The sequence below is a fragment of the Microtus ochrogaster genome, linkage group LG8 (assembly GCF_000317375.1).
Source record: "Microtus ochrogaster isolate Prairie Vole_2 linkage group LG8, MicOch1.0, whole genome shotgun sequence".
Taxonomy (NCBI): Eukaryota; Metazoa; Chordata; class Mammalia; order Rodentia; family Cricetidae; genus Microtus; species Microtus ochrogaster.
The window spans coordinates 15,397,826-15,411,948 of NC_022033.1; the positions used below are offsets into that span (position 1 = coordinate 15,397,826).

Here is a 14,123-nt window from a genome sequence, read left to right on the forward strand (position 1 = left end):
ACTAAGAGCACCCGCAGCTCATTCAAAGAACCTGGGTTCATTCTAGCACTCACATCAGGGGCTCACAACCTCCTGTAACACCTTCTTCCCACACACATGCGGCATATGCTCACATAGACACGCATATACAAAATAAATCCTTTTTTTTAAAAAGATTTATTAAGCATACCATGTACTCCTGGCAAGGAAGGCACCAGGTCTCATTACATTACAGATGGTTGTGAACCACCATGTGGTTGTTGGGAATTGAACTCGGGACCTCTTGGAAGAGCAGCCAGTGCTCTTACCCTCTGAGCCATCTCTCCAGCCCCCCAAAATAAATCCTTAAGGGAAGAAAAGGTGAAACAGGGTGTTGTCGTGCCAACGGAGACAGTACAGTATGTTAACAGAAGTCAGGAAGTTGAACTTGAATCAGAAGGACAGTTCCCCAAGCGGTGTAAGATGCAAGGGGAGCCAGAAAAACAAAAAAGGCACAGATTTGAGAAGGAGAGGCACGGGGGGGGGGGGAGAAACCTCACAAATACCAAATGACAACAGCAGCAAAGGCCAAGGAGGCGGTTAAATCAGGATTACCCCTTCAGGAGTGCTTTCCCTTCCTTGGGTACGTCTTTGCTTCTCTGGCTCCTTTGAGAAGCACACAAGCATGCAGGAATCCACGGAGGCCAGAAGAGGGCATCAGATCCCTTAGAACTGGCATTAGAGATGATTGTGAGTTATCAAGGGCACCAGGCACACACGCAGTGCACTTACACACATGCAGGGAAAACACACACAAAATAAAAATCTATTTAAAAAAAACTGGACATTTCCATTTGTAATTATTAAACAATTAGAAAGTGTACAAAGTGAGTAAGGGTGGAACTATTTCCTCAACACTCTGTGCTTAAAATAAGAGCTGGTGCCAGGTGTGTTGCACACCCCGGAGATTGTAGCACTTGGGAGGCTGGGAGGCTGAGGCAAGAGGATTTTAAATTAGAGAGACTGCCTACACAAAGAAATGACCTGGTAGAGATAGATGAAGGGGCGGGAGAAGAAAAAAATGAACCAAAGAGAGCAGAAAATAAGGACTGAGAGTACTGTAGTCTGCTTGCCACAAACGCATGAGGCCCCGGGTTTGGTCCCCAGCACCATGTAAACTGGCAACAGCAGCACACGTGTGGAATCCCAGCACACAAGGTGGAGGTCATCCTCATCTACATACCAAGATCCAGGCCAACCTCAGCTACATAAAACCTGGTCTCAAAAGAGGGGAGGAAGAGAGTGGGGGCTGGGAGAGACAAGGAAGGAAAGGAGGCAGGCAGGAGGACTGGCAAGAAGGCTCGCTAGGTAAAAGTGCTTGTTGCTAAGCCTGATAACCTGAGTTCGAGCCCAGAACTCACATGGAGGAAGAAAACCAAGTCCTTTCTGAAAGTAGTTCTCCCACCTCCACAATTATGTCACTACGTGCCACTGCATACAAATAAATACATGTAAAAAAATATTTTTTTGAAAGATAATACAAAGTTAGTTGATATAAACCAACATGTATACTGGATTTAATTATACTAATGAAGTCAAAAGATGCAATTGTTTGTTCCTGCCATAAACAATTTTGAATAGTAACTTTCCTCGAGGCCACTCCCCCAAGCAATGAACAGTCTTTTCCTGATGTCATAAGCTACCCATTGTGACCACCCATTCTGTCCCTTGACAACACAGGGTAACAGCCCTTTGAGTTGAAGGGTTGTATAGCCTGCTAACTTCACCTCCTTGGAAGCTACTGTTTGGGCTCTTGTATCTGCTTGAGTTACCTTCTCTTACAGCCGTTTGCTGGCTTTCTCTGCATAGCTGTTGCTGACAGAACTTGAAGAGTAAGAATTTCACTCCAGAGTCCCAAGAGCCAAAGCTTGGCGGAAGACAGTACAATCTTTCTTACAAAAAGGCTTTTTCTTGAGAGGTGTGCCACTGTGCGAGACAACCTGGCTTCAAGTCAAGTCCCCATGGAGCCAGAATCCATAGAAATTTGTCCTTATAACCCTCACCACCGAATCCCACTCAGCAGACTCCAGTACCACCTGGCATCATGCAGGAAGAAGAACCCTAAGAAAGCCAAAAAGATGGCCAGCTGTAAATACAATGCTTGCCACGTGGTCCCCATCAGAAAGTTGGCTGAACATGAAGCTACTTGTGTCAACCGAAGCTCCCTGGAGGAAGAGGACACGCTGAGCCCTCTTCACGTTAGTCTCCCAGAGCCGCAGACCGAGGACACACTACCAGTCCGTTGGCTTTCCAACCCTGATATATGGAATGTTGATGGTGCCAACTCTCACCCAATGTTCGTGCTTAAGAGTTTTGTTCCCCAAAAACTTGTTTGTGAAAGTGACACACAAGAGTCACAGAGAGAAGACCAAAACCCAGAAGATCCTCGAGCCAAGACCAGGAGGGCAAACCTCTAGCAGGAAGAAGAGGGCTCTCAAATGCATGGATAGACGCGAATCTCAAGACGCGAATCTCAAAATAAAAAACCTGCAAAGTAACTGGCCCTGCTGCTGATCGTTCCAAAAGGGCTTAGGAAGTCTGCAGTAGAGGTGGGGTTTATAACAAAGGTGAGATGGATGTAAGTTGACCCAACTTCCACGGGAAACACTTTGACAGGAACTATGAAAATAATCATGACACACAGGCTTTGATCAAGTAATTCCACATCTAAGACTTCACCCTGCACAGCCAGCCACATGTAGAAAATGAGGTTGAGTACAGTTACTTAGCAACGTATTATTTATAGCAGCACTGACTTGCCCATAAAGAGGGTCTACCTGAGGGAATTAAGTTGTAGCTTTACTAACAAGAGAAGGGACCGTGATGAGCCATTTGTAAAAACTGTACAGATGTTGGAAATTGGACATTGCTTGTTCAGAAAAGTGTATAGTTAGGCTTGCTTCACCTTGCAGACTCTCTGGCAGCTACTTGTGTCTATAGGATGAAAAGAGCCAGAGATAACAGCTAAGTCAGTGACCCCATGTTCCAATAAAACTGTCTACACAAACAAGAGGCAGCCTAGATTTGGCCGATGGGATGTAGATTGCCAACCACTGAGTTTAAACTGATAGAAAACAAGCCTAGAAAAATCTACATTATAATATGCCATTTGTACAGGGCCAGAGAGGAAGCATGATATATGTGCTTGTACAGCATACACACAGGATAAAATAGCAGCGTGTCCAGAGGTTTAAATGCTCAGCACCTGATAAGAGCTTCTTCCTAGACTCTAAACACTGGCTGCTTCGAGGGAGGACAACCAAGGAGTAAGGAAGGCATCTCCCCGTTTTTCACCTCTGCACACCTGTGCATGTGTTACCTGACTTACATATATATTTTTTTTAAAAGCCAGCAGCCAGAAGCCATAATTAGGTTTTTGTAAGTTCTTCAGAAATCTTTATTTTTTTAAGACATAGTCTTAGTGTGTAGCCAGCCTAGAACTAACCAAATAGTCTAGTTGACCTTGAACTGTGAAGTGAGCAGAGGCTTGAGTTCACAGGTGATCCACCACATCTAGTTTAGGAGGAAATCTAATTTTTTTTTTGAAGCATAACTTGGGCACACACCACACCACCCCTGCCTCAACTGTTTCCATAATGTTGTGTGCCCCTGACTTCAGAGACAGCGTTTCTCAGTGTGTTGGATGAGATTACTCAAAGGGTAAAGACAATTTGCTGCACACTTAAACCTGACCTGAGTTCAATCTCCAGAACCCACATAAAGGCAAAGAGAATCAACTCCACATGAACTCTGTCCATATGCATACTGTGAATAACACCCCCCCCCAAAAAAAAACATACCCAATAACAAATTTAGATTTTTATTCTTGTGTGTATGTGAATGTTTGCCAGGTCTCAGCAGGTGCCCCTGGAGCTGGAGTTACAGGGGCATATAAACTGACAGGGATTCTGGGACCTGAACTTGGGTCCTCTGGAACAAGTGTTCACCAGTCCCAAATAATAAAATTTAACAAGAATTTAAGTGTACTAAATAGAGAATAGCCAATGGGAAGTCAGGGGAAGCCTTGGAGGGATAGTTGTATAAGGCCAGGAAAAACATCTGATGTGTATTAAGAGCAAATTAGTCATAAAAGACCTTACTATCATAAGGTGATTCTAGTGTCTTAATCTTTTGTGTATGTTTGTTACTAGGGATCCGGGGCTTTGTGCCTACTAAGTACACACACTACCACTTGCTACACCTTTAGCCTACTTTTATATAAACTTGAAGCCTTCCATAAGGAAGTTTAAATGAATATGCCAAATGCAAAGTGACACCCTGCGTTTAATAGTGTGACAGGTGAAATCCTGAGGAAGCCTGGTATTTGTGAATGGTTTTACACCAGCCATTCTTTGGGTTTTGTGAAATGTACCACTATCTGGCCAGATGTGAATGTTGGCAAAGTGGAGTGCTGGAACTCATCACATGATCTTGGTAGGTCTTCTGTGCACTTAAAACGTCAAAGTAAAAACTTCAAAATGCAGAGTGAACCCGGAAGGGTGTGAGAAAGGCCTCCATAGGGTCCAGTTTGGGCTGAATCCGTTCTGTCACCAGATGGGAAGTTCCCATCAGCCGTTGTCAGCAGGGCAGTAGAGGATCTATAGTCCTGACTATAAAGGACTGAGTGGCTCAGCAAACTGAGATCAGGGAAGCTCTGCATCAATGCTAGCCGTCACAGCATTGTTCAGCCATCCATGCCAGTCTTCCAAGTCTCACCGACAGACACTCTCCCTCATTGCAGGCTGGCCCAAATCCAGATTCCAGCCATCTGCTGTTGCCTAGGCCTACTTCAGTCCTCGCCCTGTCTCCAAAGAACTGGGAGACTGCACCTGCTATATGACAAACGACCTCCAATTGGTATATGAATTGCTTGCTTCCTCAAAGTCTATAACCAGCTGGTTTGGGTAGTTTAGCGCACTCCCTTGAGTCTCAGTGATAGCAGGAATCTTGTCTCCTTTAGATTTTCCCAGAGTCCCAAGTGACCCTTGCATCCCAGGATGCCTCAGTCACCTTTACCTTGGGGCCATGTTATATACAGGCCACCATTTGGATCTTGTTGGCTGACCCCTGCCCAACTCTGAGACTGTTCCTACTTAATGTTCACATTTTGCTCCCAGCACCGAGCTCATCACATTAGGAAATACCAATGGGGGGGGGGGGAAGAGGAGGAGTGGGATCTAATCGATAAAGGCCCAAAAGGCCTCACCTCCAGCTGGCTCCCTTCAACAAGCAGAACTAGGTACTCCCCATCCCCCGTGGGCTCTCCCTTTGTAGAATTCCTGAGAATAAGACCAGAGGTAGGATTTGCATGTGTGTGAGAGTTGTGTAGCTTGGTCTCTTTGTGGGGCTCCTAACAGTGGGATCAGGACCTGTCCTTGGTGCATATTGAGACCCTTCTCCCCATGCTAGGTCGCCTCACCCAACCTTGATGCATGGGGAAGAGCTCGGTTGGTCCTGCCTGAACTTGATGTGCTGCTATGCTTTGTTGACTCCTATGGGAGGCCTGCCCCTTTCTGAATGGAGACAGGAGTGGATGGGGGAGGGGGAGAAGGTAAGGGGGGGAAGGAAGGAGGGAAAACTGGTTGGAACACAAAATAAAAATAATTTAATTTTTTCTCATTTAATAAATTTTTCTCATTACATTTTAGTAAAAAAAAAAAAAAAAGCCAGAGGTAGGAAAGGGCATTGGGTGGGGTCTCTTAGACCAGCTCATCAGCATAAACAAGGACTTCCAGGGGCCTGGGCTCCTCTCTAAGGTCTTTGGACCCAAGAACCTGCATCTCCAGCCAGCAGCAGACAGCCACAATACTCTTGATCTTGGTGGGAACCTCTGGAAACAAGGCAGTGCAGGCCTCTTCCCCAAGGAAGCTGACAGCCTTTTATGGCAGAGGAAAAGAGAGAAAGGCAGAGACACTCTTCATTGTTGGCTTGGGTGTGCCTGAGGAAATTCCAGGGATTTAAAGGGAAAGACCCACCCTACATGCCGGTGGCAGCACCCACTGAAGAGCCCAGACTGACTGAAGCCTGGTAAGCACTAGCAACCTTCATCCTCTGCTTCACAGTAGCCTCGTTTCTGCCATCACACCTTCGCTAGCACTGACCAGGAGCCAATGTAGCTTCCCCCCACCCCCATAAGTCCCTTCTTGGTCCTAGTAGTGAGAAAAGCACGAACAAGCACAGGGGTGAGGCAGACAGAACCTACCTGAGCATGGGGCTCAGGCACAGGCTGTAGAGGCAGTATGGGAAGAGCAGAGCCGGCCCCCATCATTCCTTGCATAAGAGCAGGGAAGTGTCTGAACTCTGGAGCACTGGCTCAGGTGTGTCTTGAGATAGTATCTCTTGCCTTATCAGAAAGGATCTGCCTCTAGTCTTCTCTGCAACCTGGACTCGGTATAGGCCTCTCAGAGGTTCATCCAACCTCCAATCCAAAGACACTCATGCAAAATACTGAACTTCCTGATCTAAACATAAGGCTCAGCATCTCTCTCTTCAAGCTCACCAGCTATAGGCCATACTCCATCCACTGACCCTAACCAAGGGAGTGAACAGCCTGAGCAATTGTTCCCACAACCTCAGACATAGAGCTCCAGAGCTAGGTAGCCCTCTTTCTGCACACTGGCCACCAGAGTTGGATGGTTCTCCCAGTCCTTTCCACCTTCCAAGAGCCTCTCACCCATGCCCAGCTTTAACCCCGCCAAGAGTTCCTAGGAGATTTGCAGAGCTTTCCACAGGCCAAGTTCTGAGGACAGAGGTCCACATACCTACATGTCAGAAGACAGCCACTAAGGCACTTCAAGCAAGGCCCAGAAGGCAGAGTCAGGGCTACACAGGGAGAAGGATACTTTATTGTGGAGAGAATGGACCAAAAGGGGATGAAAAAAGGAACACTCCTAGCCATGTCCCCTATCCTAAGCAGGGGTCTGAGATGAAGCCGGTCCTGATGAGAGCTTGGGAGAAGCTAACGGGGTTCCTAGTGGCATTGGGGACAGAACAGATAGGCCCAGGAGTAGGATTTTGTTCTTTTAGCACCAGGAACTAACTTCCCAAAGATAGACCTGGGGACAGGATATAGTGTGTGTTACTTCTGCTGCCACCTGAGTAGTCTGAGGGGCTGGCAGCAGGTGACTTCCTGAAGCTGATCACCTGAATGTGATTTCAAAGCAAACCTCACCCCCCACCCTAGCCCCTGTAAACATGAGAACAGGTCTGTGCCCTCCAAGCCCCTTCAGGACAGAATGAGGGTCCGAGATGTGTGGCTGGGCTTCAGGCGGCCCAGGAGCTGCCGGGCTTTCTCTTGCATGAAGAGCTGGTCTTTGGTGCCTCCACAGGCCACCATCTTCCAGGCGCTGGTCATCTGGTAAGTGAGAGAGTTAGCTCAATAACAAACCCTGGTAGTCCTGGGTAGTAAGGGTGGGGACATTTCTAGGGCCCTCTCTCTGGATACTGGAAGCCAGTTTATGCTCCCTCCATTTTCTTTGGTGGTTCTGGGGAAGTCACGCCTCATCTGTGGGCTTAATAGTACAGCAGGAGGCTGAGACAGGAAAAAGTGTGCAGCATCTGCTGGCCTCAGGAGAAGCCACAGCAGAACAGATGAGGACACTGGGATGCAATGACCCAGGTCAGCACTAAGCAAGCCAAATACAGATAATGACCCAGTGGCAGGTTAAGTCCAAGCCTCAGGAAGGAAATGGAGCTAGATGCATCTCTTCAGGTGAGGTCAGGCACGGCTTCCCATAGGAAGTAGCAGTTAATCAGGCAGAGACACAGGAATGCAGTAAAACAGTCAGGCCCCGGGGCAAAAGGGTAGCAGGACCTGTTTACAGCAAGCACTCACAGGGGCAGGGGCTGGAATATGGCTCCGGGGCTTCTGAGTGGCCACCACTTTCTCAGGTTTGGCCTGAAGGAACCCCTGGTTGAGCAGGTTGTTATCCTCTTTGATACCTGGCAGGGTGAAGCTAGAGGAGCTGGATGGGACACTTGTTGGCTGAAATCAAAACCAAGTTAGTCACCACTTTGCCACAAGATCTTTGCCAGGGGAAAACAAAACAGAAACACAACCTGGTATCCCAGCATCCCCACCCTGCTAAGATTTGGAGCAGGGTGTCCACCCTCTAAGCCTCCGTTCCCTTTCAGATAAGGAGTTCAAACATATTCCCTTAATCTTTTTACTTAGAGGAGTATCTATGAACTGATCATTTCGGAGCCCAGCAATGCCAGCTCCTGTCACATGAGGTCCGACACAGTACTTCAGGCTTCCTGGTTCAGAAAAAAACCCCTAAGCATCAAGTGGAATGTGCCATGGACCCATAAAGCAGCCCTGCTCTGCTCACTGGCTTGCTGTCCTTATGTTCCACTTGGGGCGAGGGGCCCAGGAGTCAAGACCACAGGCTTATTATTCCCTAGAGCAGAGTGGGTTCAACCCCCAGCATTGCTTAAAACCAAACAAAGTAGGTGCCTCTGGAGGCAGCCGAAGGTCTGACTGAAGGGAGCAAGTCCCCCACTGGGCAGGGCTCCCTGGAAAAAGGTTTTTCTAGAAGGACAACAGTCCTACCTCTAAGATCTGTTTAGCAATTCATCTCCTTCATTCATGTTCCCACCCATCACTGCCAGATGTCAGGCCCAAAGGAAAACTGCAATCCCCCCAACTCCAAAAGGCTGTCCAATCATCAGAAATGAGCTCAACCTAGACCTAGATAGGAGGATTTCTGGCAGATAGATAAAAGCCAACATTTCTCAGGAACCCGTGAAGCCGGTTCCCCTCCACGGGAACATATATCAAAGCTTATCTGGTCTCTAGGCTCCTTCCCTATCACAAGTACCTGTTACTCATTTCAAAGCCCAAGCCAGCATCCTAGCCCTTCTCATCTCCTCCCTTACCCCAAAATCCCAGTTCCCTCCTGGCAGCCACTCATTTTCCTTATAACCCTGTCACTCGTGCTGTTTTCTCTGTTCTCTATCCCGTGCTATCCTCCTCTCTCTTGCAGATAGCCCTGGTCATGTCTAGTCTGCTGTTTATGTTCAGCCTATTCTTTCTCTGCTCTGGATTCTTCCAGATGTTTCTGGCTGTTCTCTCACATCCAAAATAAAAAATCTTCCCCTTAACCATACAGCAGAACTGCCATATCATCAATTTATACACTAGGCCACATCCCATCAGCTCCGAGGGACCAGCAGTAGCACAACACCTGGACTCTTAAAGGCAGTGACTTCTATGCCCAGAAGAGCAAGGCTGGTCTATGGCCAGATAGCAGTTGCTCAGGGTTAAAGTGCCTCAACCACCCAGCTGGGCTTGGGGCCCATGTGGTTGACACTCAGTGGGCAGGGTGGTGCTGGGGGCCTAAAATGTTCTAGCAATATAACTTTTGCCAAGTCAAACCTAGGAAAGACACATCAGGACTCTCAGTAAAGCTCAGGCTGGGTGTCCAGACCTGCCATCTCCTGCCAATCTTCCCAACACTGGGCCTAACCGGAGAACCAGAAACCCACCCCATCTAGAGAGTCCTCTCCATGACCAGACAGCTCCAAAGGCAGAAGGTTCCCGAGGACCCGTGAAGCAGGTGGTTACTGTCACCTCCTTACCAAGGACAGAGTTTTGGGAAGTGTAGACATCAGCTTTCCATCTTCATCCACAATGTCAAGAGCGAGAGACTTTCGAACTTTCTTTATAGGGCTTCGCCGCAGCTGAGGGTTAGGGAAGAAGAGGATGGGTGGTGTGAGTAGTCAGGTTTCCCATGGTCAATGCCTCAGTGACCACAGTCATTGAATCAGGACTTGAGAGTGTGTGTAATCAAGGCATAGAGAGCTAGCAGTTCTTGCTCTAGGGATATGGGAAGACCAGGAGACCTTGGCCAGACAGACTCTGACCCAGGTGGTCCTTACCCCACCAGACACTGTGGACCCTTCCCAGCCTCACTGCCTAGCTCCATCATCTCCCCCTAGGGAGAGCAGTCTAGGGAAGAACACAAAAGCAAAGAGATCTGTGGCAACAAGAGTAGCCAGCCAGTGTAATGGGAAGGAAGCAGACCTCGACTGGTATCTCATCATGTGACCCTGTGAATCCCACCTCACCCGACAGAAACCCCCACACACTGCCTTCATGGCTGAGGTACCCATTCTGACCCTCTTCCTAACTCACTCTACCATCTGAAAGGAACATTTGGAATCTGTCCCCCTCTATTCCCTCATCCCACATGAATTCACATGGCCGTGAGGGTGTGTGCTGCTCGCCTGCCTCTGTAAGTCTCACTTGACCACTACTGCAACTCGGCACCCCCTGGTCCAACCCACTTCAGAAGGGTGTATCAGTCAAATTTCAGGAGGACTCAGGAAGAGGCCAGGGCTCTCTGAAAGGTGCACTCCCTCGGTAAGGCACTTCACAGGTCCCCTGCCCTCGGGGCTGACTTTCTAGGCCAGCTGCCCAGGCAGTAAGAGTCCTCAAGTCACTCACCCCAGGCTTTCTTTTCTGCTTCTCAGGCCTCACATCATCCTCAATAATGAGCTCAATGCCAGCCTCAGAACGTAGCACTTCCTTCAAGTCCTCTTCCAGGTGTGGAGTCTGAGGCTGTGGACAGATGCAAGCGTGACCCACATGAGGCCCATTCAGGCTGTGCAGGTCTAAGAGAGGTGGACGGTTCTAGGCAAGCAAAGGAAGCCTACACCAGGACACTGACCTCACATGAATTGCTCATAACCTAGTGGTCCTGCCTTAGACAGCTGGACAAAGACCTTGACCCTGATGACCTACATGTCTTTACAGCTCCACATAGCCCTGTGCAGCAATTTTCATGTCTACAGAGCAGAAACTCAGGCTCATACGTATCAAGAACCTGACTCGGGCTGCAGCAGTTATTATAATCCAGATCCTTGAGCCCGGTCTTCTTTGAAGTCCCAGATCCTCAAGGGTCAATGCAGAAGCACCACTAGAACCCTGGGATTTCAGACAACACCTGTCTATAATAACCTCAGCACTGTGATGTTGGTCAAGACAGGAGAAATCAGCCTGGACAAGTTCAAGAACAGTCCTGATAGTGTTAGTTTTCCATTAACTTGATACAAACTGGAGTCATCTGAGAGGAGGAGACCTGAGAAAAGGTTTCCAACCAAAATGGGCTGGAGGCAAACCTCTGAGGGTATATTCTTAATTGACGTGGGAGGGCCCCATTGTAGTCCTGGGGTGTATCAGAAAGTAATTGAGCAAGTCATGAGGAGCAAGCAAGCACTCCCCCTTCAGCAACTGCACCAGCTCCTGCCCTGACTTACCACTGTAGGCTGAAATAAGCATTATCTCCCTGAGGTTACTTTTGGTCAGCATTTTACCACAGCAATAAAAACCCAAGACATTGGGCTTCATAGGCAAAAGCTATGGTTCCTTCTGTCCTTGTTCCACACTAACTGGGACATTATGGGTCTTGTTTCCATTGCTCAGGTGCAGAAGCTCCAAGAAACCTCTCTACCCTCAGGTAGCAAAGACTTGGAGAGACAGTGAACACTCATAGTGACACTTCAAATGTCATACAAAGAGCCAGCATTGTCTACTCACCTACAGCCACCAAGAACAAGCCTTGAAGGGGGACCTAGTTCAACAGACAGCCTTTCTAACCCAGTAGGGACAGTATTAACTAGTACTCAGTTCTAGAAGCCCCACTTGACCAAGAATCAATGAGATAACCTTCATCTTTGCTGAGGCTTTCCTTCTCTCCTCCCCATGTAGTGCAGACTGGCTCACAATAGCTTTGCCTCAGCATCCTGCGTGCTAGATTAAAGGCAGGGACCACCATACCTGGCTTCCACCCCCACCTTTTAAATAGGGTCTCATGTGGCTCAGGCTAGCCTCAAACTTTCTAGGTAGCTGAACTTTTTTGATCTGTCTGTCTCCTCCACCTGCCAAGAACAGGTATTACAGGTAAGTGTCACTATGTATGTCTTGGCCCTTTTCTTTACAGTAAGAAAATCTGTAGGTATTTAGGTGGCATGTGTTTTAATGTCCACATCCCCTGTTTTACACAGTTTCACCAAGATACCACCAACTCTACCGTCAGCCAGTTTCTGCCTGTCTGGCACACTGAAGGCACTCAGGAAATGCAAACAAGTAGGAACTGTACCTTGTGAGAAGACTATGGAGCCCTCAGAGAGAAAGGGGCTCATCGCCCATGTCAGATGAATGCACCCCACACAGAGTCACAGCAACCATGGCACATACCAGGGGCTTCAGTGGTCCGTACTTCTCCAGGGCATTCTTGAACGGGGTTGGCGTGTGGGGAGTGTTGTCCATGGAGTACTTCTGATCTGGGGTTACAAACCTGCCAGGGGCCAGAGGAGGCTCAGCCAAATTAAAGAGTGAACTCCCGCTTTCCCAGTCATGACCAGGATCCCCAACTCCCCCCGGACACTCTTTCCTATCACATTGGTTCAACAGTGCCTGCCTGACTTCCTGCACAAGTCTAGGTCAGGGACCTAGAAGAAGGAAAGAAGGGGGAGGAGACCATGAGAATGATGGAGAGTGCTGCCCATCGAAGTACAGTCTGGGGACTTCCCAGATACAAGGCGGACCTGCAGTCATATTTCAGGCCTGGGAAGCAAGCCCACAACCCTATGTGTCCTCTCTATAGAAAGCATGTGGTACTAGGTACAAGACAGACACAATCTCCACTGGTTCTCTCAGATCATCGTGGTGGGGGCAGAAATGCGGAAAGAACACATCTACAGTTCTTCCATGTTCTCCACCTGCTCACAACTCAGGGGCCATGCTGCTCCTTACACAAAGGCATGCCTCCACCATCGAGCTCCGGCAGTTCCCTTCTCAGTTCAGCTGTGCTTCCAAGGGGCCGTCCCTGATCTCTGGCTATAGTGGAACCAGTGTGCCACCCCTCAGGCCAGGGCAACTTTCCCTTCAGAGACCAGCGTCTACTACCAATAAGGACCACCATACCTTGATGTGTGCTGATTAGACAGTCCCTAATTTACAATTAAAGCACAGCACACACCAACAACATCGTGCTTCTCGCTTTCTGTACAGTATAAATTAGCAAAGCAGTCTCTTGTACTAGGCTTTGCACTAGAGTTTCTCAACTGCAGGGTTAGCAATGGAATACATTTAAGGCAGGAGAGGCTAAACTATTTTCTGGAAGTTATCTACTAAATGGATTTTTTTCTTTTCTTAAATTTCGTGTGTGTGTGCATGCACATGCATGCATGTCTGAGTTTAATTATGTACACCACTTGAGTGTAGAAGCATGAGGAACTCAGAGAAGGGCATTAGATCTCCTACAACTGGACTTACAAATAAATGGCTGTGAGTCACCATGTATGTACTGGAAATTGAATCAGAACCCTTTGCAAGAGCAGCCAGTGCTCTTAACCAGTGACTCATCTCTAGTCCTGTAACACTCAAGGCATTTTCCACTTTTCTCCTCCCCCTGCTGCACGGTAAACACACACTTCATCACTGGCTCTATCACAGCCTCCATGTAGGGCATTTTAAACTAGCGTTGGGTCTATTCCACTGTAAGCTGAGAACACCAATATCCGTTGTTAGTAAACCATTCCTTCTACTAAGCCACAACCTCTGTGACATGAAGGAAAAAGTTCTGGGCACAGTAGTGACCGTACCTGTGACACCAGCTCTTGGGGAGGCAGAAGTAGGAAGATAGTAAATCAAGGTCAGCCTCAGCTACATACTGTGTCTGAGACCAGTGTAAGACACACAAGGGCCTTTCTCAAACAACTGCACACCCCCAAATACAGGATGCATGAAATAAAGCTTTTGGCAACCAAACTCCAATTTGGAAATTTAAGTCTAGAATGTCTTGCTAAGAATCTTTGAAAGAGATAAGAATATCAAAAGAATTTGTGATAGTATCTGCATTTAAAGATAAAGCGGGTTTTCCACCTCTGGTCAAATCAGAACAGCAAGAATCAGATACACCCACTCACCAACAGAAGCCAGATAGATGAACAGTTGTGTGAGGGGGACTTGTGACACTGGGCAACTGGGGAAAGTAATCCCTGAGTCCATGGCTATTCCAGTTAGCTATCTATCTCTCAAACACAAAACAGGAAGAGGACACCCAGGCAATGCCTAGCAGTCACATGAGCTGCGTACAGTG

General features: G+C 47.9%; 2 protein-coding genes across 2 annotated transcripts in view; one reads left to right on the plus strand and one right to left on the minus strand.

The window, feature by feature from the left end:
• Positions 1 to 1,694: 1,694 nt before the first annotated feature.
• Gtsf1l (gametocyte specific factor 1 like) lies at positions 1,695 to 2,532 on the plus strand. Its single transcript, XM_005362973.3, is given in 2 exon segments — positions 1,695 to 2,384; positions 2,386 to 2,532. Coding segments are annotated over 2 exon segments (552 nt in total). The 5' UTR covers positions 1,695 to 1,979.
• Positions 2,533 to 6,835: 4,303 nt separating this feature from the next.
• The window catches only part of Mybl2 (MYB proto-oncogene like 2), a 36,069-nt gene continuing 28,781 nt past the window's right edge, over positions 6,836 to 14,123 (minus strand). The window contains exons 10-14 of the mRNA XM_005362974.3: positions 12,218 to 12,317; positions 10,466 to 10,579; positions 9,598 to 9,699; positions 7,853 to 8,002; positions 6,836 to 7,372 (exon numbers count right to left, since the gene is read on the minus strand). Coding sequence (XP_005363031.1) covers positions 7,244 to 7,372; positions 7,853 to 8,002; positions 9,598 to 9,699; positions 10,466 to 10,579; positions 12,218 to 12,317 — 595 coding nt within the window. The 3' untranslated portion in view covers positions 6,836 to 7,243. The remainder of the gene's footprint in view (positions 7,373 to 7,852; positions 8,003 to 9,597; positions 9,700 to 10,465; positions 10,580 to 12,217; positions 12,318 to 14,123) is intronic.